This window comes from Mauremys mutica, chromosome 15 (assembly GCF_020497125.1).
Source record: "Mauremys mutica isolate MM-2020 ecotype Southern chromosome 15, ASM2049712v1, whole genome shotgun sequence".
Classification (NCBI taxonomy): domain Eukaryota; kingdom Metazoa; phylum Chordata; order Testudines; family Geoemydidae; genus Mauremys; species Mauremys mutica.
The window spans coordinates 4209921-4237187 of NC_059086.1; the positions used below are offsets into that span (position 1 = coordinate 4209921).

Consider the following 27267-nt stretch of genomic DNA (forward strand, 5'->3'; position numbering starts at 1 on the left):
CAGTGACTCTGAAAGACTTTTTGTGCTGGGGGAACAAATAATTGGCTGACCGTGAGCTCCCAGTGCGACGCTGGGGCCAAAAGAGCCAAGGTGACCCTGGGGTGTATGAACAGGAATCTCGCGTAGGAGCGGAGAGGTTCTTTCCCCTCTGTGTTTGGCCCTGGTGCGACAGCTGCTGGGATCCTGTGTCCGGTTCTGGTGCCCACCATTCAAGGAGGATGTTGGTAAATCGGAGAGGGGTCAGAGAAGAGTCACGAGAATGATCAAAGGGTTCGAAAACCTGCCTGGTCGTGCCTGACTCAAGGAGCTCGATTTATTTAGCTTAGCAAAGAGAAGGTTCAGGGGTGACTTCATCCCCGTCTATCAGGACCTACAGGGGGAACAAATATTTAATCAAGGGCTCTTCGGTCTCGTGGAGAAACGTCAAACACGATCTGGCGGCTGGAAGTTGCAGCTGGAAATATTTAGACGGGAATATCAGATGCACAATTTCAACACTGAGGGGCATTACCCATTGGACAACTGACCACAGGTCGAGGTGGATTCCCCATCCCTGACGATTTTAAACTTAAGACTGTGGATGTCTTACTAAACAATCTGCTCTAGCTCCGATGGGAAGTTCTCTGGCCTTGTTACCCAGGGGGTCATGCTGGGTGATCGCAGAGGTCCCTCCTGTCCTTGGACTCTGTTAAGGACCTGGCCCACTCCCCTTTAAGAGTGACCCCCTCCTCTGGGTAGGGATCAAAGGGCACTACCCATGGCAGGGCTGGGGAAGAGGAGAGAGGCGTTCAGTACATTCCTGCTGCATGACCGTGGGGTGTATATGGGGTGGGGATGTCACCTGTTGGGTCAGTATTATGTGTTTTCTTCTAGTGGCTGGTCCGTGTAGAGGATAATGGCCTTACTACCGCTGCTGGCTAATGGAGCTCCTCCTTCAGCTGAAGTGAGCAATGTCTATGCCTCGTCCCAAGGCCATTTGACTTCAGCGGTGTCTGGCTCAGGCCTTTTGTGGTGAAGGTCCTGGTTTTTGGCCCTGCCCCATGAGAGAGGGGGGGTCATTGCAGGGAAGGGGGTAGGGGAAGCTTGTGCTTTTCCCAGGCTCTTCATTGACAGTCCGTTTCTCCTCTTTCCCCCCCGCCCCACCCAACCCCTCAGAGGATGCCCAAAACCTGATCAGCCGCCTGGCCACGCGGCGCCGGCTGGCGGTGGGTGAGGACTGGTCCCAGGACGTGCAGCTGGGCGAGCAGAGCGAGCTGCGCTATTCCTACCACGTGCTGTGTGACGAGCACTACTACGGCGAGGGCTGCTCCGACTACTGCCGCCCCCGCGACGACCCCTTCGGGCACTACGCCTGCGACGAGCTGGGCGCCCGCGTCTGCCTGCCCGGCTGGAGGGGGGAGTACTGCTCCGAGGGTGAGTGACGGCCCCCCGGATACACCACACGCCCCCACCTCTGAATACACCACGTCCCCGACCTCTGAATATACCACGTCCCCCCAGATACACCATGTCCCCAACCTCTGAATATACTACGCCCCTGACCTCTGAATATACCACGCCCCCCAGATACACCATGTCCCCGACCTCTGAATATACCACGCCCCCCCCCCCCCCAGATACAGCATGTCCCCGACCTCTGAATATACCACACACCCCCGGATACACCACGCCCCCTGACCTCTGAATACACCTCGCCCCTTGGAACTCTGAATACACCATGCCCCCTGGATACACTACGCCCCCCCAACCTCTGAATGCACCACGCCTCCCACCTCGGAATATACCACGCCCCCTGGATACACCTCGCTCCTTGGAACTCTGAATACACCATGCCCCCTGACCTCTGAATACACCCCCCTGACCCCTCCAAATACACCTCACTAGCCATCCCCCCGACCTCTGAATATACCACGCCCCCCAACCCTTCCAAACGCATCTCATTTGCCCCCCCCAATTCCACCAAATATACTTCATTAACCCCCGCTCCCTCCCCAGACCTCTGAATATACCACACCCCCTGGATAACAACGCTCCCCCTTGGACCTCTGAATATACCAGGCCCCCCAGACCTCTGAATATACCCACACACACACACCTAATCCCTCCAAATACATTTCACTAGGACTCCCCCGCCCCCCCCCAGACCTCTGAATATACCACACTCCCCCGGACCCCTCCAAATACACCTTGCCCTCCCCACACCTCAGACCTCTGAATATACCACACTCCCCTCTGGATTCCTCTAAATACACCTTGCTAGCCCCACCCAGGACCCTCTGGAATACATCTTGCTCTGCCCTGCCCCCCACCCCGAGAATACATGCTGCCCCAGGTCTCCCCAAATACACCTCACTCTCCCCCCTGGAGCCCCCTGAATAAACCTCACTCCCACTGAATACACCTTGCTCCCCGCAATGTACCTTGACCCCCGCCAAACACATCTCTCCCCCACCCTCCTCAAATACACTTCTCTCCCCTACACCTCCAAACTTTCCCCAAAGACACCTCTTTTCCCCCAAAGACACCTCGCTCTCCCTGTCCCCCAACACACCTCAATCGACCCATGCCCTCCCCACCCCAAAAAATGTACCTTGCTCCCCCTGCCTCCCCCATCACACCGGGACACTTTTCTCTACCACCTGCTCACAGCACGACAGCCTACTCCGTGCCCACCAGGGCAAACCCTCCCAGCTCAGCCGCCCGCTCTCCCCCAGTGCAGGCTAGCAATTCGCACCCCCCCACCCACCCCCTTGTTTCAGCCCAGTGCATCAACCCGCTGCCTGTGTGGAAAGAGAGGTCGCCGGCTTCCCCTCAGTTCAACACTGTCCTGATGGACGGCAGGAGAGAGATCACTTGGTCATGACCTGTTAGGTTCACTCCCTCTGGGGCACCTGGCACTGGCCACTGTCGGTAGACGGGATACTGGGCTGGAGGGACCTTTGGTCTGACCCAGTATGGCCGTTTTTATGTTCTTATGTCCTGAGTGCAGAGCACCTGGCTGTGTCCAGCGTAAAACCGCATATAAGCTTGTTGAACGCCGCTTATGATAAAGATCTAGAATAGGTGCAAGGAACAGGACTGGCGAGGCCAAGTTAGTCCCTATGAATACGGTTACACTGTAATAACAGCCCCCTAATACTGAGTCTCAGAGCCCAGTCAGCTGACTCAGACTTGGGGGGCTCGGGCTGAACGTTGCCGTGTAGATGCCCCGTGGTGGGATTTCAGAGCCCGGGTTCCATCCCAAGCCCGAGTGTCTCCGCTGCCATTTTATAGCCCCGCAGCCCGAACCCAGCCACGGCTGTGCCGCGGGTCTTTCATCGCTGTGTCGACGTCCCCGATGTGTATCCTGCACTTGGCTGACTGCAAGCGGTGTCCATTGGTCGATGCCCGCGCCGTTGTCCTCCTCGCACTCGGACCCCAGCGTGGACCGGTGCCCCTCCAGTTTCTCCTTGACTCCGACTCAGGCCATGCGGCGGTCTCGGTGTCCGTAACGATCCTTGTTCTTTCAGAACCTGCAGGTATCGATCGCGTACGTCGTTCCGTCGCCGTACTAGTTTACTGGTTCATAGGCTAGTTCTCCCCGCAGAGCGGGACTGTGCCCAGAGTCTCGGGATTTAAGAACCGGGTTGCCTGCCCCCGTTCCTTCTCCAGCAGCGACGAACACCAGGGTTGCCTTCGTGGTCTCGGAGACGCTCAGCAAGTGCAGCGTTCGCTCCTGCTTCGGGGAGGGAAGAAGCGGCAATGTCTGAAGGCCTGGAAACCGCAATTGGATCCAGGCCCACAGGCAGCCACCTCAGACTGTGGGACGCGCCCCTCTGAGCACAAGCACCTAGTAGGGAGGCTGCCAACCTGGTTTTGAACCGGGCAGTCCTCTTTTGGGGGTTTGCCCCCCCATCCGACACTGAGACAAAGCCAGTATTGGATGGTGGACGCCATTTTAAGGAGCATGGTGCATGGGAGCTCACGCCTGCGGGGGCGCGGCAACGCGCTCCTCCAAATGGCACCCCTCATGCGGCCCGAACTTGTACACGCACTGTGCGTGTGAGGTCACGCCAGCGGGGGCGGGGCTGAGCATGCCTCAAAATGCCTCCCCCCCCGGCGTTGCACGACTGCGAGTGAGGTCACACGGGTGGGGGCAGGCCCATGCCATTCCCAGAAGTACCGGCATGCCTGGTATTCCGGGAATATGTGAGCGGCCACCTGAGCTCTGGGATTGAGGCAGGGTCTGTTAAGCCCAGGAAACCCTCTCATGAGAGTAAGGGACGTGGCCATCAGTGATGTAGTGGAGCCACCCGCAATGCCACTTGTACCAAAACAAAATGGTTTCATGGAGGAAGCCATTTTGTAAAGTACACTGGGTGTCCTCCTCACAGTGCGACCTCGCTGAGAGGTCACGCTGGCAGGGCAGGGTACCAGTACTTCAGAACTCAGGGCTGCAGTAGATACAAAGATGGATTCCCTTCCAGAACGGCCTCTAAAAGAAAAGATCCCTCTCGCCCCACCACCACCACCACTCGGTCCACATCAGGAGAGTCCTTGCAGGGTCCTAAGTGCTTAAAGCTGCCTAAATCTTCCATTCAAGAAGGGACGGCATGAAAGGGGAAGGATCCGTCGGTACCAACTCCACCTCCAACTCTTAGACTGAAGGATCGGCATCCCATGGCTCCATCTGGGAGTTTCACCCTGGACTTCCCTTCCACAGGACTGCCTCAGTCTATGATGGATCCGTCCTCAGGCACACCAGCTCTCTTGGTACCAACCTCCAGTACTCCCCATACTCCAGCTTAAACGGAGACCTTTACTACTCAGGAGAATATTTTTAGCCTTTATATACCCACATCTCCTCTGTTATCAGTCCAGTTCTCCTCAGAGACATCTCTACACCAGAAGAAATCACTTTGAAAACCCTACTATGTCTACAGGTTGGAGCATTCCTCCTCCGGTACCACTGGTAAAACATGAGGTGACTTTTTCACCAGAGGAATCTGACCACCTGGACAAGACTTCAGCCCCTCAGAGAGAGAGATCAGTCCGGACAGAACCTCTAGGATGTCTTGGAGCCATCCACTTCCAAAGGGACCGATGATGTCCAATGCATTGGGGGACTCCCTTTCCCCCAGCCGGTTGACCCATCATATTGACCTTATTGGGGCTCCTGAGATCCAAGCAGGAATCGTTCTGGATCCGTGCAGGAATCGCACTTATCACCTTCCCCTAGATGCTACCACAGGCTCTGTTGGGGCATGAGAAGGAGGCTGCGACGGTTCTAATGGGTGTGTCATTCTTCTCCCCCAATGAGGCAAATATGCCATCATCCCCTCTCCTGCCTGATGACTACAGGCAGTACCAGGAGCTTTTACAGAGGCTCGTGACCGAGCTCCAGATCCCTCTTGAGGAGGTCCATGACAGACAGTGTAGGCTCCTGGAAGGAAGCCATTTTGGAGCCTGCTAGGCCCTCCTGTGCCCATCCCCCAAAAAGGACAGAAAAGCAGAACTTGGTTCCACTGAAAGGGGCCCAGTTCCTGTTCACCCACCCAGCGCCGAACTCCTCGGTGGTACAGGCAGCCAGAGAACCGTCCGTATTACAGTCCCCCAGGCCAACTCCATCTGACCAGGGTGATAAACGCCTTGTCCTCTCATGGCGGAAGCTATTTTCATCTACCAGCCTCCAAGTTTGAAGCGCCAACTACCAGCCCCTGTTGGCGAAACACGACTTCACAAACTCCGCTACACTGGTGGGTCTCAAAGATAAACCGCCCCAGGAGGCCGAGGGCCGATTCCAAGCCCTCATCGATGAAGGCAGGTGGCTAAGCCGTCGTTACTGGCCTCGTTGGGTGCAGCTCGAGCTATTGCCACAGCCGCTGTCATGAGACGCGAGTTGTGGCTTCATGCTTCAGGGTTCCCCAGGGAGGTCCAGAAAGCCACTGAGCGCTCGCCCTTTGAGGGATCATATCTGAATGAATGAGTCACTTCACTCTCTGAAGGACTCTAGCACCCTGGGCCTTAGCCCTGAATCGGGAACACCCCAAACACAGCTCCAGGCCCAGCCATGTCTCTTCCCCCGCCAGCACCTTTACGAACTGCCACGTAAACGACAGAGGGTTCACAGACAGAGATTGCCGGCTTCTTCCACCTCAGCCACCACTGCTCAAGCCCACCCACCAACCAAGGTTTCTTTTGAGATGGCTCTATCGTTGGGTAGCATTATTGATTCCCTCCCCTCCCCCAAGCCTTTGGTGGCCGTCTCGCCCTCTTTGCACACCGCTGGAGGGCAGTAACAGCGGAGATGAGTGGGTGCTAGAGATAATCCACTTATTGATAATCCGTTATTGAGTTTCTCACCCCGCTTCCCTGTCCCAAGGAGATTTTTCCACCAGCAGCTGGGTTCTCTCCACCAGCTGCTGCTCATGGAGCCTTGAGGCAAAGGGGTTCTACTCCCCACTCTTCGTTGCTTCCAAGAAAAATGGAGGTTGGAGGCTCATTCTCAATCTTCGACAGCAAGTCAAGCCTCCGAATGGTTACGCTGGCATCAATAATCCTCCCCTCAGAAGAGGGCATGTGGTGCATGGCTCTCAGCATGAAAGATACTTACTTTCATGTGGACATATATCAGCTGGACAGAAGGTTCCTCGGGTTTCTGGTAGGGCAAGAACCCTGCCAGTTCAGAGTCCTGCAGGACTAACCAGAGCACCGAGTGTCTTCACGAAGGTCTTCTCAGTGATGGCGGCCCAGATGAGCCGAAACGGTTACACGGTCTTCCCATACCGGGATGATTGGCTACTAACGGGCAAATCCAGTCAGGAGGTCAGTCACCAATCATATTCGTACTCACCTGGCATCCCTGGGAGTCTACGTAAACAAAGAAAAGTCTACTTCACCTCCCACAAGGACGATAGACTTGATGGGGGCTACCCTAGTTTGGATCTCACCAAGGGCCTACCTCCCAGTGGTGAGAAACTCAACTTGATAAGAAAAGTCACCTTCAAACCATGAACCGCAGTCAAAGGCTGTCTTTCCCTATTAGGCCACATGGCCTCGTGTACTTGGGTCATGCCGTTTGCCAGGCTCCACTTGTTCTCTGCAGTCCTCTCTCTGCTCTGACAACATGAACATCAGGGTAACAGTTGTCATAGGTTCATAGACTTTAAGGCCAGAAGGAACCATCATGGTCATCTAGGCTAACCTCGTGCACCTCACAGGCCACAGAACCTCACCCACCCACTCCTGTAATCGACCCATAACCTCTGGCTGAGTTACCAAAGTCCTCAAATCTTGATGTAAAGACTTCAAGTTACGGAGAGCCCACCACTTACTCTAGTTCAAACCAGCAAGTGACACGTGCCCCATGCTGCAGAGGAAGGTGGAAACCCCCCCAGGGTCTCTGCCAATCTGACCTGGGGGAAAATTCCTTCCCGACCCCAGATATGGGGATCAGTTAGACCCTGAACGTGTGGGCAAGAGCCATCAGCCAGACACCTGGGAAAGAATTCATTGTAGTAACTCAGAGCCCTCTCCAGCTAGTGTCCCATCTCTAGCCATTAGGGATATTTGCTAATAGCAGTCGGGACAGGGCCATCTGCCATTGTAGGCAATCTCTTCATACCACCCCCTCCGTGAACTTATCAAGCTCAGTCTTGTAACAAGTTGGAGGCTGTTCCAGAACTTCACTGCTCTGATGCCTAGACGCCTGCCTTTAATTTCAAGTCTAAACTTCTTAGCCTAAAGTTCTAGCCAAGCTCGAGGCTTCTCTGGCCTGGTGGACAAACCCAGAGCCAGTGCGCGAGGGAGTCCCTTTTGTTGCATTCACACCCGATGGGGAGCGCACATGGGCGATCACCCCGCACAAGGCACATGGACCCCTTGAGAAGCCAGAGTGCATATCAGTCGGCTATAGCTGAGAGCAGTCTGCCTAGCCTGCCATCCATTCCTCCCACTGATTCAATCAAGCCGTGTCCAAATAACGTCAGACAACATGACGACTGTCTCCTACGTAAACGAACAAGGTGGAGCAAGATCCCTTCTTCTGTGTGCAGAGGCCATCAACTAATGGAACTGGTACGTCAGGAGCTGCACAATGCTCTTGGTAACATACCTACCAGGGGCACAGAATTCTTTGGAGGGCAATCTCAGCAGATACATCTCCACATACTGTGAATGGGACTTACACAATTCCAGCCTGAACGAGAGATTCACCCAGTGGAAAATGCTATCCTGGGACCTGTGGGCATCCCAGACAAACAGGGAATTTTCCCTATATCGCTCCAGGACTGCTATGGGCAAGGGATGCAAGAGCAACACCCTTCTCCCACCTGAGACATGCCTTTCCTCCCCTCCCGCTACTACCACTGGCACTGAGAGTGATTCGTCACGACAAAACTCGAGTCGTTCTCATTGCATACCATGGACCCCAGACGGCTTCCTTCTGCAAATGGTGGCACATCATCCCATCAGCATCCAACCCTTCCCCAGCCTGCTGACCCAGGGGAACGGCACAGCCAGACGCCCCGCAACCCCGACCCTTTCCACCTTACGGCCTGGGCATCAGACGTAGAACATTCATGTTTGGAAAATGTCCAATCTGTTCTTAACTGAACCAGAAAAGAGTCCACTAGAAAATGCGGTCTGGCTAAATGGAGACATTTCTTCACCTTGATGCAATGAAACCATTTGACCTCTGGGTTGGTGGTTTTTCCTGCTCTTCTTGACTATATCCTTCATCTCAAGATGTCGGGCCTCTCCTCCTGCTCGCTGTGAGTCCACCTGCAGCATTTAGCGCCCTCCATTCACCTGCTATTCTATTTTTAATCACCGAACAACAGTCAGATTCCCAAGAGGACTCCTTAGAGCCTTCCCGCTGGTTATGAACCACTGGCCACTTGTTCCATGTCCTTCCTCTCCATGAAGGTCACCTTCTGAGTCGCTGTCCCAGATGGGTGAACAAACTAGGAGCTCTTACGGCAGACCCGCCATATTCCGTATCTCATAAGGAGAGGGTTTCCCTTCGCTTCCATGTGAAATTCATCCCTAGCATGAGTTCCAAGTGAATCAACCTGCTCGCTCACCAGTTTTCTTTCCTAAACCTCATGCTTCCAAGGAAGATGGGAGACTCCACTTTCGACGTCAGATGAGCTTTGGCATTCCACCTGCAGGGAACAACGCCACCAGTTAGAAAACCGCTTTGGGTGTTTGTTGTTGTAGCAGAACGAACACGGGGACAAACGTCTGCTCAGAGACTAAATGGATTTCTGGCTGCATCCTCCTTCACTATCAGTTGGCACATCGCCTTTCCTCAGATGGGGCAAATTCAGCATCACCACTTCGAGGCTTCAGATGTAGCTGGTGGGACAGGGGCGTTACAAACATCGGGCCCAACTGCATCTTTGCACCCTCTTCCTGTCTGAGTACTGCTCACTAATTACCCAAGTGTGGAATACACATTGGGACCAGCACTCAGAGAAGAAATGGAGGCTACTTACCTGTAAGTAGAGGTTGTCCAAGAATGTGGTCCATGTCTGTATTCCACTTCCCCTCTGCAGTGGATCTCGTCTGATTTGCAGTGAGGGATGAACTGGAGGGACGTCAGTCAGCACTGTCCTTTATACCCTCGGATTGGAGCAAGACAAGAGCAACTGCACCGGTGTGGACCCTGCTTGGAACAAATCTCCAGTTTCAGGAGTGTGGACAGGGCTGGTGCAAGGATGTTTCGCACCGTAGGCGAAACTTCCACCTTGCGCCCTCCCCCGTCCCCGAGCCCTGCGGCGGCTCCCTGCCCCCCCCCCGCCCTGAGGCACCCCCCCCCGGCAGCTCCCCTCCTCCGCCCTGAGGTGCCCCCCCTGCGGCAGCTCCGGCGCGCCCCCCACCATGGCAGCTCCCCCCCGGCCTGGGGAGCCGTGCGGCAGCTGCCTGCCCCAGCTCACCCCTGCCCCGCCTCCTCCCCGAGCACGCTGTTGCTGCTTCACTTCTCCCGCCTCCCAGGCTTGTGGCGCCTAAGCTGATTGGTGCCGCAAGCCTGGGAGGCGGGAGAAGTGAAGCAGCCACGGCGTGCTCGGGGAGGAGGCAGGGCAGGGGTGAGCTGGGGCAGGGAGCGGTACCCTTGCATGCTGCCCCCTCCCCCTTACTTGCTGCAGGCGGCCCTCCCTGCACTCCCCTGCCCCAGCTCCCTCCGCCTAAATGCCGGCGGCGACCGGGGCGGCTGAAGATCCGGCCACCGCGGTCGCTGCCGAAGAAAATGCCACCCCCCAAATCCTAGCGCCCTAGGCGACCACCTAGGTCGCCTAATAGGTTGCACCGGCCATGAGTGTGGAGCCCATAGGCACCCAGATGCGGAATACAGATCGGGGACCACGCGTCTCCAAGAACCTCCGGTTACAGATAAAAGAAAAATATAAAACCCAATTTAGAGTCTATATTTACCACCAAGTTCCCTCCAGTCTCTCACCCAATGGTCCGGCCAGAGAGCTGGGATCCATTTTGCAAGAGAGGCTCATGCTGGCAGAGAGTTGCTGCTTCTGTAATGGATGCCATCCTGTGCCCTGTCTTTCTCTTATACAGTCCCAGCCTTTCGGTCTCTTCTCATAACCAAGGCGTTTAGTGAACTTCAGCTCAGCCCCGAGGGTCCCCTGGTCAGAGTCTTTTCGCGGGGTTCTTTTGTCTTTGTCGAGGCTCAGGCCTGCGTCTGGTCCAGACTGAAAACACTGGGCTGGGCTGGGCTGGGTCGAAAGATGCTGATCGTTCGCACTCATGATTTGCGGTGGCTGCGACCTGCCCTGCCGCAGGGGCCGTGCCCCATTTCCAGCGATTTTTGGCACATGCTACTCGACATTTTCCGTCTCTTAAACTATTTCCTGTATAAACATCCTGCAAGAACCACGATGGTCAGCTAGTTCATGGCTTTCGGCAGAGACCCCACACGACCCCCGCTCGCCCTTGGTGCAGTAGTGAGAGGAGGGTCAGACATAGGTGTGTAATGTGTCTGCCTGGATGTGTGTGTCCACACACACCTTGTTCCTCCTGCCCCCTGAACACACCTTGTTCCCCCCCATCCCACCTCACCCCAATACACCTTAACCCACACCCTGTCGCAATGATAGATCGCTCCCCCGCACGGAACACGCCTTGGCCCAGTCCCCCAATACATCTCGTTCAACTATCTACCCCCAATAAATGTCACCTCACCTTGAATACACCTCGCCCCTCCGGTCCTGAATACGCCTCGCTCCATCCTTCCCCCACCCCAAACACCTTATTTCCACCTCATGCCCCACAAATGCACCTCGCTTCCCAATGCACCTTCCTCTCCTCAGGCCCCCACCTCCCTCCCCTCCCTGTCCCCCCAATCATACCTTGTTCCCCTTAGCCCCTCACCTTGATGCACCTTGCTCCCCTGAGGCCCTCACCTGACTCCACCTCCAGGCCTCCCATTGCACCTCGCTTCCCCCAGTCCACCTGTCACACCTCTTTCCCCTCAGGCCTCTTGACACACCTTCCTCCCCTCAGAACTCCACATACACACCTCACTCCACCCCGACTGCCTCGCTCCCCTCACCCCGCCATGCCTACACCTCACTCCATCCCCACCTCTGAAACCTTATGCCCCACAACACACCTTGCTCCCCTGAGACACCTCACTCCCTTCACGCCACCCGCAACACACCTCATTCCCCTCATGCTGTCAGCGAACCAGGTTGTAGGCAGTCAGGCCTAGTGGTTGAAGTCCGAATGCCAGAGCCAAGGGTCAAGGCTGAGTTGGAGTCGGAGCCGAGGGTCGGAACTGGCTTACCAGGAGTCAGGGAAGGCAGGAGCAGAGCTGGAGCAGGATGGGAACAAGACTGGAGGCAGGGCAGGATCTGGGCTGGAGCGGTGGAGGAGCAGGGCTTGGAGAGAGGAGCACACGGAGGCAGAGAGGCCATGGGCGTGTATGTTGAGCAGCCAGCAAGGAGCTGCTGCTGCTAGGTTTAAGAACCGGACTGCTGATTTCCTCAGCCAATCAGGCAGGGTGGTCTGTTCGGCGACCTAGCTGACTCGTTAGGGCATCAGAAGTACAGAGCAGGTACAGCTGAGGGCTTACTCCTGGCAGTACCACCTCCATTGAGGGTGCCCTCAAGGTACCACCAGGGCTGGTTTCTTGGGGTGGTCTCTGTGAAATGCCCACAATAGATCTGGGGCATGGATGTGATTTGCCAATTCCCGGGACTGCTCATCTGGGCCGTTACCCTCCGGGTCCACCAACTATCGGAGCTGCCCTCTGACTAGTGGGGAGTCAAGAATTTGCCGAACTACACATGCCTCATGCCCTTGGACTGTTACGGGGGCAAGGCGAGGCCAAGGGCTGAAGTGATGAGGGAACAGGTTCTCTGTGTATGGCTTCAGAGGGGAGATATGAAATACAAGGTGGATCTTCAGGGACTTGGGTCATGTAATCTGAATGTTACTGGGTTGAGTCATGCCTCAGTCTTTAAAGGGTCCAGATATTGGTGGTCCAGTTTGGCTGCGGCGTGAGCAGATTTAAGATTGTGGGTGGACAGCCAGACTTCGTCTCCTATGGAAAGGTTGGGGACAGCTGCATGGTCCCAATCAAAATGACATTTATATGCTTCCTTGTAAGTGCTCTTTGAGTTCCTGGTGTACCTGGTGGAGATGGGTAGCTAGATCTCTGACTGCTGGTACTGGAGAGTTCGTGGGGACATCCAGAAGAAAGCAGAGAGTGAAAACCATAGTTGGCAAAATACGGGCTTTGCTGAGTAGAGGCATGTGTGGCATTATTGTAAGCAAACTTAGCACATGGGAGTTGTCATGATGATAGTTCAAGATGCAGAGCAGGTATTGGTGAAAAAATCTGGTTGATCTGCTCCGTTTGTCCATTAGTGTGTGGATGGGTAGGCAGTTGAGAGGAGAGGCTCAATCTCCAGAAGTTTTAGAAACTCTCGCCAGAACCGGGAAACGAACTGAGGGCCACGGTCCGACGCAATGCTTGATGGCCATCCACGGAGCTGAAAAATGTATTCCAGGCAGAGGCAGGGGGATGGCGCGGCCGGGGGCGAAGTGTGCCCTTTTGGTTGAGGTCGACCACGACTAAAATTGTTGTATGTCCCTGGGAAGGCAGCAGCTCCACAATAAAGCCAATGGAAACGGTAGCCTATGGTTGAGGTGGAATGGGCATGGGCCGGAAAAGGCCAAGTTTTTAGCATGGGCACTCGATCTGGGCACAGGATCTTAGGTAGCTCCTGTTTGAGGTGCGTAAGCCTGGGCACCAGAAACTCCTTGTGATTAGGCTCCAGGTTTTGAGATGGCCGAAGTGTCCTGCAAAGGGTGTGTCATGTCATGCCGTTTCCAGACATAGCTATGGTCCTTGGGGTCCTCTACCACAGTGTTTCCCAAATTTGGGGCACCACTTGTTTAGGGAAAGCCCCTGGCGGGCCAGGCCGGTTTGTTTACCTGCTGCATCTGCAGGTCCGGCTGATCACAGCTCCCACTGGCCGTGGTTCGCTGCTCCAGACCAATGGGAGCTGCTGGAGGTGGCGCAGAGCGAGGGATGTGCTGGCCGCTGCTTCCAGCAGCTCCCATTGGCCTGGAGCAGCAAACTGCGACCAGTGGGATTCGCGATTGGCCGGACCTGCGGACGCGGCAGGCAAACAAACCAGCCTGGCCCGCCAGGGGCGTTCCCTAAACAAACGGAGCCCCAAGTTTGGGAAACACTGCTCTACCATATCTTAGAACTTGAACCTGGGCGCTGGTGCGGGGGTCAGCATTCTCCAGAGTCTGGAGGATCTGAGCAGCAAAGGGGTTGTTGGGTAACAAGGTACAAATGGACTCCATTAGGCTTCATTGAAGTTGGATGCCTTTAGAATCATAAAGGGACTTTTCTCACCTCTTTGCAGGTACTTGGCCTTATGGGATAGGGCACTGGCCTTCCCATTTGTTGCTCCTGGGTGGTAGGTGACAATGAAGTTAAACCAGGTGAAGAAGAGGGACCAGTGGATCTGTTGTTGGTTGAGGTGTCTGGCTGTTGGAAGATATTCTAGGTTCTTGTGATCTGTGAGCACTTGGACAGAGAACCTGGCCCCCTCTAGCAGGTGTTGCCATTCCTCAAACGTTGCCTTGATAGCTAAGAGTTCCTTATCCCAGATATCATAATTCTCTGCTAGGGCTAGCTTGCAAAAGTAATCGGCACATGGGTGAAGTCAACTGTCAGGACCCACCAGTTGGGACAGTACTGCACCCAGGGCGAAATTGGCTGCATCAGCCTTCACCGTGAATGGTTTAGCAGGATCTGGGTGAACCAAGATGAGTGCTATGGTGAACTACTCTTTTAGTTGATCAAAGGTGGTTTGGGCTTCCGAAGACTCTGGTGAGCTGGGCTCCTTTTGGCTGAAGGGCAGTCAGAGGAGTAACTAGGCTGGAAAATCCCTCAATGAACCACTGGTAGAAGTTACTGAAGCCTAGGAACCGTTGGACCCCACAGGTATACTTTGGTGTGACCCCGTTGGCAATGGCCGCCGCCTTGCGTGGGTCCATGGTTAATCCCTTCGGGGAGATATTGTATCCTGGTCAAACTTGCATTTTTCAGGCTTCGTGTATAGATGGTGCTGGTGAAGTCCTAGGATGCTGCAGACTTGCTGATCATGAGCCTGAGTGGTAGAAAAGATGAGGATGTTGTCCAGATACATGACTACATAGCACAGTCAACCACCAAAACTTGCTTGCCAAAGTCTACAAAATGACATGACTACAACTGAACGCAGCTCATCCGATCTCTTCTGAAGAATAGATGTTTTTATGTAGAAACGGAGCTGCTGGACACAACAATGAAATGGCCTCCCACAGGGCAATGTACTAGCACCAACCCTCTTCAACATATAGACCAATGACCAGCCCACACACAACAATAAGAGGAGCTTTATATACACCAATGATCTATGTATCATGTCACAGAAGGACTTTGCCGCTTTCAAGAATCAACTAATGTGCACTGAGAAACCTCTCAATTTATTACAGTAAGAACCAGCTTCGTGCCAACCTGACCAATACACAGGTGATGGCCTTTCACCTACGCCACTAAGAAGCCAAGTGACAACTAAACATCACCTAGGATGGAATTCAACAGGTTAATCATCCACACCCTGTCTACCTGGGGGTGGCATTGGACCGGACACTTTTTCCTTCAAAGCACATATAGATAAGATGAAAGGGAAAGTTAGCACCCGTAACAACATCCTCTGAAAGTTGGTCACCTCAAAATGGGTTTGCCAACTAATGCTATTATATTGTGCTACTTCATAGCAAAGTATGCATGTCCAGTGTGGGAGCGATCCATCCATGCGAAGACATTAGACTCTGTTCTAAACAATTGTCATGGAATAACAGGATGTCTAAAGCCCAAGGACAGCCTGTACTTTCTGGCTGGCATGGCACCACCTGATCTCAGGAGGAAGGTAGCAAGCCAGACGAAAAGATCATGGTGGATGGAAGATCCAAGGCATCCATTATATGGTCACACAAAAGTAATCAAATGCCTGCAATTGTGAAAGAGTTTTTATAACCAGCATTGTGCCTTTGGATACCTATCTCATAGAGCTGGAAGGTACCCTGAAAGGTCATCGAGTCCAGCCCCCTGCCTTCACTAGCAGGACCAAGTACTGATTTTGTCCCAGATCCCTAAGCGGCCTCCTCAAGGATTGAACTCACAACCCTGGGTTTAGCAGGCCAGTGCTCAAACCACTGAGCTATCCCTCCCCCTAACAGCTTGGTAAGGCATGACTGAGGTTATGGAATGAAAGAATACATCCTGAAATAGATCTGGAATCCTCGGAGGATCTTCCTAGAGGGGCTGATACAGACCATTCAGCGTGGTGATGCCTGAACCACTTGTGTACGCAAACTGGCGGATCAAAGACTGATATGATTAAATGGGGCTACTCTAATGACACGAATATATGCAAGTGCAGTGAGGAACAGACCACGGAGCACCTGCTTGTTTGCCAACTCTTTTGAGAGACCTGTACAAAGGAGGACCTCCCTGCAGTGATGGAAAGAACCATCGCTTGTGCACAGTTCTGGAAAAAGATCTCGTTTGTGGCATGGACACGAGGAGAAGACGACGACTGCATAGCGGTTTAACACATCCCTGAAGATATCATTTATGAAGTGCTGGAATGCTGCTGGGGCATTGCAAAGGCTAAACGGCATGACCCTGTACTCAAAGTGTCCACACCATGTACGGAAGGCAGTCTTCCACTCAACTCTCACTAATCTGGACCAAGTTATAGGCTGTGTGAAGCTCCAGCTAAGTAAAAACCTTTGCTCATTAATGGTAGGGTCAGGGTATCGATTTTTGAATTGTGACTCTGTTTAATGCCCAATAGTCAATACAGAGCCTTAGCGATCTGTCTTTTTTTTTTTCTTTACAAAGAAAATTGGAGCCCCAGCTGGAGACGTGGAAGGATGGATTAACCCCTTTTTAAGATTTTTTTTTTTTCTGGAGGCAGTTGTGGAGAGCCTGAAGTTCTAGCTCCGAAAGGGAGTAGATGCAGCCAAAAGGGACTTCTGCTCCAGGCTGGAGATGGATGGGACAGTCATAGCTGCAATCAGGTGGCAGAGTGTCCATGTTCTTTTTGTTGAACTCATCAGCAAAATCCTTGTATTTAAGCGGTAACGTGGGGGCAGTGGACTGGACCGTATTTGTTAACGAGACTTCCTGTTCAGACTTGGAATTTCGAGGAAGGCAGGCTGAGCCATGAAGGGCTCCCAGTTTATGGTCACATTGCAGGAGACAGAATTGTTGGCAAGGTGGGGAGCAGAACTGTATCCTGCCTGCCCTACAACAAACGAATGGGCCATGGGTAGTGAGCCAGGGCATGCTGAGAACTACTGGAAAGTGTGGTGCTTGGAGAAGTTCAAACTGACGGGTCTCTTGGTGAGTCACAACTTCCAGGGAGTTCGGTCTGGTGCGGAACCAGGCCCGATGAGAGGAGTGAGTCGTCGATGGGCTTCAACAAGTCTGAAGCGTCCTTGGGTTGAGGGGGGGATGTGATATACTCATGCAACGGTCCTGATCCATGAAGTTACCTGAGGCACCTGAATCCACCAATACCTCCAGGAGGGCCTCGGAAATGGAGGGATGTCAGATTTTCAGAAATTGAGATGTCAGGACCCATTCAGTCATGGCCAAGGTACCAGCAGACAGGAACTGGTGCTGGTTACCGATGAGAGGCAGGGAGTGCCACCCCAGCCTGGTCCCCCCATCGGATGCTGGGGTTTGGCCTTCTCTGACCAGGGTGCAGATTGGAGCTTAGAAGGGCAGTCTGACACATAGTGTCCTGCTCTTCTACAGTATAGGCATAACCCCGATGCCCGACGTTGCCTTTTCTCTTTGTTGGTGAGATGGGGTTGGATTTGGTCAGGCTCATGGGAAGGTGCCCAAGGTTGGGCTGGAGATGCCAGGACTGGCGGGCGTCGGGAAGCTGACATTTTCTCTTGGTGGTGTTCCATCAGGCGGTTATCAATCTGGATACTGAGGTCAGTCAAGGTGTCCGGAGTGGGCAGGTAGTCCACTTATGCCAGCTCGTCTTTGATGTCACCCTTTTGGTAATTCTGCGTGGCCTCGTTCCGTTCAGTAGCCGCTACCAAGCGTCGGGACGCCGTGGCATATTTAGCGACAGGCCAGCGTCCCTGCCGCGACAGCCGAAGGGCGGCCTCAGCTGTACGTTCGTGACTAGGGTCATTGAAGATCACAGACATGGCTTGAATGAAGTCTTGATACTCAGCCTCACCCTGCATTGGTCAGTGGGGAACAACTGCACAGAAGAAATAGGAGCCAGTATTGGTCTCCCCCACCCCTGCCCCAAAATGTTCCCCGAACACCATAAGGCTTATAAGGCAGGGAAATCTTTGGCTCACACGGACCAAGGGGCAGAGTTGGAAGGCAGGGAAATCTTTGGCTCACACGGATCAAGGGGCAGAGTTGGGAGCGGTGTTGCCTGCTTGTGCCCGTAGGGCAGCGACCTGGGCCTGAAGTGTGGGGTCTGCAAGGCACCGCATGTCTCCAGCAGGGGAATGTTGGCCGGGGAAGGATCCATATGAGCCACTGGCCTGGACCTCTTGTCAGCCTAGTTTCCCTCTGTTTGCTTTGGGCCGCTCAAACGGTCAGCGGAATGGGTGGTAGGCCATCAGGCCTAGTGGTTGGAGTCTGAATGCCAGAGCCAAGGGCTGAGACTGAGTCGGAGTCAGTAGTCAGAGCCGAGGGTCAGACCTGGATTGCCAGGAGTCAGGAAAGGCAGGAGCAGGGCTGGTTCTGAGGCTGAGGCAGGATAGGAACAAGGCTGGGGCAGGGCAGGATCTGGGCTGGGGCAGTGGAGGAGCAGAGCAGAAGCAAGGTTTGGAGAGACGGGCACAGGGAGGCAGGGGCGCCTGGACATGTGTGGAGCAGCCAGTCCAGCAGGGGAGTCTGTCCAGCAGCCTTGTTGGGGCATGAGAAGTACTCCTGGCAGTACTCCCCCCCACCCCTCCCGGCCCCACCACGTGCCATGCCCCCCCACGCGTTGCGCCCTCTTGCGCTGCCCCATGCGCCGCGACCCCCACTTCACTCCCCTCGTGCCCCCCACACGCTGCGCCCCCTCGCGCTGCCCCATGCGCCGCGCCCCCACCATGCACTGCACTCCCCTAGTGCCCCCCATGCACTGCGCCCCCACCACGCGCTGCACTCCCCTAGTGCCCCCACCACGCGCTGCGCCTCCTCATGCCTCCACCACGTGCCGTGCCACCACACGCCGCGCTCCCTTCATGCCCCCACCACGTGCCGTGCCACCACACGCCGCGCTCCCTTCATGCCCCCACCACGTGCCGTGCCACCACACGCCGCGCTCCCTTCATGCTCCCACCATGTGCTGCGCCCCCTCACGCCCCCACCACGTGCCATGTCCCCACCACACGCCACGCTCCCTTCATGTCCCCACCACACGCCACGCTCCCTTCATGCTCCCACCACGTGCTGTGCCCCCACACACCACGCTCCCTTCATGTCCCCACCACACGCCATGCTCCCTTCATGCCCCCACCACGCGCTGTGCCCCCACATGCCATGCTCCCTTCATGCCCCCTCACGGCCCCCTCACACACCTTTCACCCTGCCCCCTCCACATGCGCTCCTCATGCCCCCCCTGCGGCACCTCGGTCCTCCTGCTGCACCCAGCTCCCTCCATGTCCTCCAATGCGGCTCATTTCCCTGATGCCCCCCTCACACAACTCACTGCCCCGCCCCCTCACGCCCCTCCTCACACGCCTTGCCCCCCTCACGCTCCCCCCACAGCTTGCTCCCCTGCTTCCTCACTCCCCCCTCACACGCCTCACCCACTCACGTCCCCCTCACACGCCTCACCCACTCACGTCCCCCTCACACGCCTCACTCCCCCGCCCCCTCACTCCCCCCTCACACGCCTTGCCCCCCTCACGTCCCCCTCACACGCCTCACTCCCCCGCCCCCTCACTCCCCCCTCACACGCCTCACCCACTCACGTCCCCCTCACACAACTCACTGCCCTGCCCCCTCACGCCCCTCCTCACACGCCTTGCCCCCCTCACGCTCCCCCCGCAACTCGCTCCCCTGCCCCCTCACGCCCCCTCCTCGCATGCCTTGCCCCCCTCACGTTCCCCCCACAACTCATTCCCCTGCTTCCTCACATCCCCCCCTCACACGCCTTGCCCCCCTCACACTCCCCCCCCTCACACTCCGCCCACAACTCGCTCCCCTGCTTCCTCACTCCCCCCTCGCACACCTTGCTCCCCTGCCCCCCTCACATACCGCCTCACATGCCTCGCCCCCTCACGACCTCTCACACGCCTTGCTCCCCGCCCCCTCACGCCCCCTCACACACCTCACGCACTCACGTCCCCCTCACATGCCTCACTCCCCCGCCCCCACACACCTCGCTCCCCGCCCCCTCACGCCCCCCTCACACACCTCACCCCCTCACGCACCTTGCTCCTCTGCCCCCCTCATGCACCTTGCGCCTCTCACACCTTGGCCCCCAACACGCCACGCTACCCTCACGCCCCCCGACACACCTCGTTCTCCTCACACCCCCCAGGACACCTCGCTCCCCCTCCAGTTCCGCCTTGTTCCACCCCCACCTCACACGCCTCGCTACCTCCACCCCTCGCCGGCCCTGTCAGGCATGAAGATCACCCTCCCCAAGTGGCCAGAGCCCCCTCCCCGTGCCCGCCATGAGTGCCTGCCCCCTGGCTTAGCTGCCCCCATCCTGCCCTGATCATCCTCGAAAGGCCCCCCCCACCCCCCCTGGAAATGGCCCCCCCATCCCCCGCTAAGCTGCCTTGCCCCCGAACTCCCTCCCCACTCTGCTTCCTGCTTAGCCGCCCCCACACCCAGCTCTGTGGGGAAAGTGGGGGGAGGCTGAATCAGGGAGTGGGTCAGGGCTGCCTCCTCTTCCCAGCCCCCTCCTTTTGTCCCAGGGAACAATGGGTTGGGGGAGCGGATGGAGACAGGAGTCCCCCCCCCATGCTAAAATCAGCCCCGTGGGGCCCTTTGAGGCAGGTGGGATGGTGGCAGGTGCCACTTGTAGTTAAAGACATTAAACCTGTACAGCGAACCCTGCTCCCCTCCGCCCCTATCCCTCCCTCCCCCCCCCGACCCCTCCCTCTCTCCCCTCTGTTCAACTCTCCAGCCATCTGCCTGCCGGGCTGCAGCGAGGGGCACGGCTACTGCGAGCGGCCCGGGGAATGCAAGTGCCGGATCGGCTGGCAGGGGCGCCTGTGCGACGAGTGCGTCCGCTACCCGGGCTGCCTGCACGGCACCTGCAGCCAGCCCTGGCAGTGCAACTGCCGGGAGGGCTGGGGCGGCCTCTTCTGCAACCAGGACCTCAACTACTGCACCAACCACCGGCCCTGCCAGAACGGCGCCACCTGCACCAACACGGGCCAGGGCAGCTACACCTGCAGCTGCCGGGCCGGCTTCACGGGCACCGGCTGCGAGACCGAGACCAACGAGTGCGACAGCAACCCCTGCAAGAGCGGCGGCAGCTGTGATGTCAGTATCACCCCTTCCCCGCCCCCCACTGCGCCCCCTGGCCCCATCCCACAGCACCCCCCAACCCCTGCAATAGCGGCGGCAGCTGTGACGTCAGTATCACCCCTTCCCCGCCCCCCACTGCGCCCCCCGGCCCCATCCCACAGCACCCCCAACCCCTGCAATAGCGGCGGCAGCTGTGACGTCAGTATCACCCCTTCCCCATCCCCCACTGCGCCCCCTGGCCCCACCCCACAGCACCCCTCAACCTGTGCAAGAGTGGCAGCAGCTGTGATGTCAGTATCACCCCTTCCCCGCCCCCCACTGTGACCCCAACCCCACAGCGACACCCCCCCACCCCTGCAAGAGTGGCGGCAGCTGTGATGTCAGTATCACCCCTTCCCCGCCCCCCACTGCGCCCCCTGGCCCCACCCCACAGCACCCCCCAACCCCATTGCGACCTCCCCAACCCTTGCAAGAGCGTTGGCAGCTGTGACGTCAGTATCACCCCCTTCCCTGCTTCTGCACCCCACTGTGACCCCAACCCCATTGCAATGCCCCTAAGCCCTGCAAGAGTGGAAGTAGCTGTGATGTCAGTATCACCCCCGCCCCACTCCATGGCACCCCACCCTCCTCCCGCTGTAGCCCCGGCATCCCACTGCGACCACCCCGGTCTTCACAGCGCCCCAACCCCTTCAAGAACGAGGCAGATGTGACATCAGTATCACCCCTCCCTCACCCCACGGCAACCCTCCACTAACTGCCCCACTCCACTAACTGCCCCACCCCACTGCAACCCTCCACTGTACCCCACCCCACTGCAACCCTCCACTAACCCCCACCCCTGCAATCCTCCACTGCAACCCCCACTAACCCCCCACCTCACTGCACTCCCCACCCCACTGCACCTCCACCTCACTGGAACCCCCACTAACCCCCCCCACTGCACCCCCGCTAGAATAGAGGCAGCCGCAATGTCAGTATCACCCCACAACCAGCGCCACTGCACCCCCCCATTATCACCTCCCCCACCCCAATGTACCCCCAACTTGCCCTTACCCCACTGGATTGGCAGCAGCTGCAACATCCGCCTCCCTCTCCCCTCCCCCCCCATTACCAGCACTGCAGCGGGGGTGGGGTGGCCGTGCACAGCAGAGGACCTGGGGGCTGGATGCTGGGGGTGGGGGGTGGGGATGAGTGAACCTTAACCCCCCGCCCCTGCAATATGGGAGGCAGCGGCTACATCCGTATAATGTGCTAGATCCCCCCAGTGGGGGTCAGTTCTCCTTCCCTCAGCCCTGGGGTCCATGCAGTCTGGATGCTGTGGTGAGCCCCCTCCCATGTCCAGGGGGCTGGGTGAGGGGGTGTCACCCCTCCGAAAATACCTGGGGCTGGGAGGATGGGATGGGGAGGGATTGGAGGCTGTGAAAATGCCCCCCTCCATGCCCTGCAAAATAGCTGAGCTGCCCCATAGGCCCTCTGTGCCGCCAGAGGAGCAGGCCCTTCCCATAACTGGGCCCCCCACAATGCAGCTGTCTCCAGTGGGTGCGGACTTAACAGAGAGGCAGGGTGGCCTAGTGGTCAGAGTGCTGGCCTGGGAGAGGCAGGAGGGAGGGACAAGTGGGGGGGGTCCCAGCCTGGACCCTGGCAAGCCTAGCCTGAGATCTGAAGCAGGGTGGAGGGGGGTCTAGGTGGCAGCTGGCCCAGCTGCATAGGAGAAAGCTCTCACGCCTGCAGCGTGAAGGCAGGTGCTGGGCAGAGGTAAAGGGTAGTCAGGGATTCCCTTTCCTTCCCCTCTCCCTGTGCTGATCCACGGGGATACCTGAAAATACCTAGTCAGTGTCTGCCGGGGGCGGGGAGCCCCCCGATTCCACTGTCCCTCGTGCAAGCTCGAGGGCAGACGTGCTCCAACCCCTGTTGGACGCCCTCCGAGCGTCCCCCTGTGCTCGCAGAACTCCCAGAGCCGCCGCTGACGGGGTCCCTGCTCCCACGGCACCGCGTAGTGCCCAGCACGGAGCTTTGGCGGTAGAGCCGTCCATCAACCAGAGATTCGAATGGCAGTGAGCTGAAACGGAGGAATCGATGCAGGGATCCCAGGGTACCTAGAAAATCAAGTCCTAACACATATACTAGAGTCTGCCCATGCCTAAGAGATGCTCTCTTGCCTAATAAGTCCTGCTACCCTCCCCAAAGTCCTTCTCCCCATGTTTTCCAACCAGGATGACTGAGCCCCTCCTATTGTAATATCGAGCCTGGGGGCAGCTTGTCTCCCTGATGTTGTTTCCCCTGTAAAACAGCCCCCTCTCCCCTCGCACTGTTCATCTCTTCCTGTTAATTTCCTCCTGAAGTCCCTGCAAATCAGGGCCGCCCGGGGGGGGAGAAAGAGGGGCAATTTGCCCAGGGCCCCACAGGGGCCCCCACGAGAGTTTTTCGGGGGCCCTGGAGCAGGATCCTTCACTCGCTCCGGGCGCCCTGGAAAACTCTCACGGGCCCCGGGCCCCCAGAGTGTCTTCCATTCTGCGTCGTCATCGGCCATTCGGCGGCTGGGGGTCCTTCTGCTCCGGGACCCACTGCCGAAGTGCCCCAAAGACCCGCGGCTGGGGGTCCTTCCGCCCTGGGACCCGCCGCCGAAGTGCCGGGTCTTTGGGAATTTGGCGGTGGGGCCCCAGGCCCCCTGAATCCTCTGGGCGGCCCTGCTGCAAATACACCCTCATTGTAAGATACCCAAAGTTCAGCCCGGGAGAGAGGTCTCTGTCTCCTGTCTGGTGGAACCAGCTTCTGGGTCTCCTACCTTTAATGACAAGGCGTTGAGACCAGGATTTCCAAGTATCCCCATGTACATTTCACAAAGCTGATCACCGGTTGTGTGATGGACGCAGGCTTGAGTTAGAGAGTGACCCCTACAAACCCATGTTCCCTGCATCACAATGCCCCCTAGCACTGCGCTGGGGCATTGGGCTCAGCACTGACCACGAGGGGAGAGTGCCCCCTAGTGAATCATCAGCCCAGCTTCCTGCTGTGCCCATTTTCCCCAACCCCCCGTGTCATTCGAGATCATGGCTGCCTCTCTGAGCCTCAGAGCCTCCAGCCTCTGTTTGGCAAGGGGGCCTCTATTATCTGGCCCATAGGAACTGCTGGATCGGATCAGACCAGGGGCCCATCTACCCCGGTATCCCGTCTTGATCAGCAGCCAGTCTCGGCTGTGTCAGACAAAGGTGCAAGACACCCCCCCCCTACTGGGCAATGAAGGGATAATCCTGCCCGGAGGGGAAGTTGCTTCCTGACCTGTGTTACGTAGAGACTGGACAATATCCTGAAGCATGCGGGTTTAGCTCCCTTCCAAAGCACCTCTTTCAGATCAGTCTGGATAGGCCCATTCCCTGCACCAATAGCCAATCCTTGAGTTTGAATCCTGCCCAGATCTTGGCTTCAGCGATGACACTAATCATGAGGCAGTGAGTTCCGCAGGCCAGTGGTGCCTTGTGTAACGATCTAGTCATCAGCTTTAAACATGCAGCCTTGCAGCTCTTGCGTTAGGAGCCAGAGTGAAGAGCAGCCCCCGATCTACCATCTCCATCCTCTCTCCGAGGAGGTCTCCATTCTAAACTACACCCCCCAAGCCTTCTCAATCTCTCTTGTTCTCGGGTCTGTGCAGTGCACATCGCGATGGGGTCCTGAGCCATGACTGGGGCTCCTAGGTGCTACCATAAGATACCTAATAACAATGAAATTGTACAGCACCTGACACACTGGGCTCTGGGCCAGGACTGGGTCCGGAGGTATCACTGCATCTAGGAAACACCCCTCCAAAAAGACTGTGGCCAGGAGGGTGGAATGAAGATTACCATAACACACCTAATAAATATTAGTAATGATACAGATCGGTAATGGTCTCCCTGCCTATCTACAAAATCCCTCTGTGTGTGTCTGCTATATTCCATGGTGTGACCTGAATGGAAAACAGTTAGGCCCAAGCCAGAATGCCCTTGTATAACACACATTCGAATATTTTCTGCTATTTCCCATCTCATTCCTTCTGCCACATTAACGTTTTGCTTTTTCTGGCCACTGCTGCACATTTACTAGTATGGGAGACTTAAAAGCCCCAATCAAGATCAGAGCCCTGTCGCGTCGGGCGCTGCCCAGACACAGAGTGACCGAGATCGGGGCCCCGTCGCACCAGGTGCTGCCCAGACAGAGTGAGAGCCAATCCCTGTCCTGAAGAGCACAGTTGAAATAGACAGGGCAGAGAGAGGAAGAATTATTGTCCCCGTTTTACAGAAGGGAAACTGAGGCACAGAAGGGTTATCGATGGTAAGGGACCTCTTCGGTCATCTAGACTAGCCTCCTGCATCAACTCTGGCCACGGAGGACTGAGGCTAGCTCCACACCCACATTTTGTCCTGGTGTGGCTATGCCAGTTAGGGGTACGGTTTCATTTGTTAACCTGATATAGTTATCCTGCGTCAACCCAGAGTGTGGAGTAGTTATAGCGGGATAAATGTGCCTTATACCAGGGTAGCTTATTCCCCTTCCTGTTTGGGTATAAGCACCTTTATCCCAGCATAACTGCAGCCACTCTTGGGGCGGTACAGCTTTAACAAGGCAAAGTTACCTATTAGGTGTATTACGGTAGCACCGAAGCGCCTCGGTCATGGACCAAAAGGCCCGCCCCATTGTGCCAGGCACTGTACAGGTTATTGCTATTAGGTGTATTACAGTAGCACCTAGGCACCCCAGGCACGGAGCAGGACCCCGCTGTGTCAGGCGCTGTACGTTTGTATTGCTATTAGGTGTGCTCATTGTGGCAGGGGCTGTACTTAGGCAGAGCAAGGAGCCAGCCCCCGCTCCAAAGAGCTGCCAAGCAAAGTAGTTCGAGCAGGACAATTTTTGTGCATTCACAAAGCTTTAAGACTCAGGTCCTCAGAGGTATTCAGGCGCCTAATTCCCATGGGCGTTAGGAGCCTGTGTACGTCTGAGGACGTGGGCCTCAAAGACCTGCCCAGGGAGTCTGCGGCAGAGCTGGGAATAGCGCGGTGACCACCCGCAGACGTAGAAATGAGGTTGATGTAGTGACAGTGCTCAGGGGCGTGAAAAAGCCACCGCTCTGCCCACCTCACTCCCTAGGATGCTTCCGTCAGGCTAGGGGCGGCCGCTCGGGGAGGTGGTTTTCCTGTCCCCTTCCCGTCGCTCTCGGCCGCGGCTGCGCTGCGCGGTTCCGCTGCATCGCGCCGCCACTGCCGGAGCCCCCGTAGCATCGACAAGCCCCGAGCCCCAGCGCAGCGTCTTCCCCGGAAGGGCAGCTTTCTTCTCCTGACGAGGAGCCGGGATGTTCACAGCACCTGCCCGCGCGAGCTCCCTGGATCCATTGGGTGCTCGTTCGGCCTCTCCTGCTGGTTACGGCTTTAAATCTAGAACCCGCTGCTTCTTTCTCTCTCCCTCCCTCTGCTCCCAGGATCTGGAGAACGACTACAAGTGCACCTGCCCCCAGGGCTTCTACGGGAAGAACTGCGAGATCAGCGCCATGACCTGCGCTGACGGGCCCTGCTTCAACGGAGGCACCTGCGCCGAGAAGCCCACGGGCGGCTACACCTGCCACTGCCCCTTGGGCTACCACGGCTCCAACTGTGAGAAGAAGATCGACCGGTGCACCAGTAACCCGTGTCTGAACAGTAAGGGCCAGGCTGCTTTCTTCTCTGGGCTCAGGGGTGAAGGCAGCATGCAGGCCTGGGAGGGATGCGGGGGGAACCGGTGTTTGCTGGGTTGTCCTGCTCTCTTCTTCCCGAAGCTTCTGGGCGGGCGGTGACACAAAGCCGCTGGGTGGGTCTCACCCCACTTAACCAGGGCCCAGGGGTTTGCTGCTGGAGAAGCCCTGGTCTGAATGGGAAGTGGGCTGGAATCTCTACGCCATCCCCTGATGTTTCCCAGGGCGGGCCCGGAAAATCCCTGAATGGAGCGGAACAGATCCCCTCGATGCAGATCCCCAAGACACTAGAATATGACTCTGCCCAAAGCAGAGGCATGGTTCAATTCCCTGCTTTGCCATTGACCCCCTGTGTGACACTGAGAATGTCACTTAGTCTGTGCCTCAGTTTCCCCATCTGTAAAATGGGGTAATAATCCTTCCATTTGTCTATTTAGATTGTAAACTCTTAGGGCATGGCCGTGTCTACATCTGGGACAAGCCAGGCTTTGGATTTGAAGGGCTAGCGCTGTTCTGAAATAGCAGTTAAGGAGATTAGGGTGAGGTT

General features: G+C 56.6%; 1 protein-coding gene and 1 long non-coding RNA gene across 4 annotated transcripts in view; one reads left to right on the forward strand and one right to left on the reverse strand.

Annotated features, from left to right (window-relative positions):
* The window catches only part of DLL3 (delta like canonical Notch ligand 3), a 289255-nt gene that overhangs the window by 38497 nt on the left and 223491 nt on the right, over window positions 1-27267 (forward strand). For both annotated transcript variants that reach the window (XM_044988212.1, XM_044988213.1), the window contains exons 6-8: window positions 1156-1413; window positions 20676-21037; window positions 26472-26688. In XM_044988212.1, coding sequence (XP_044844147.1) covers window positions 1156-1413; window positions 20676-21037; window positions 26472-26688 — 837 coding nt within the window. The remainder of the gene's footprint in view (window positions 1-1155; window positions 1414-20675; window positions 21038-26471; window positions 26689-27267) is intronic.
* On the reverse strand, window positions 7507-10698 carry LOC123349925. 2 transcript variants are annotated; one of them, XR_006573678.1, is made up of 3 exons: window positions 10439-10698; window positions 9477-9646; window positions 7507-9143 (listed from the first exon to the last, which is right to left on the reverse strand). It is a non-coding gene; the product is annotated as an uncharacterized LOC123349925 (long non-coding RNA). The 2 variants fall into 2 exon arrangements; XR_006573677.1 differs by having other exon boundaries at window positions 10414-10698.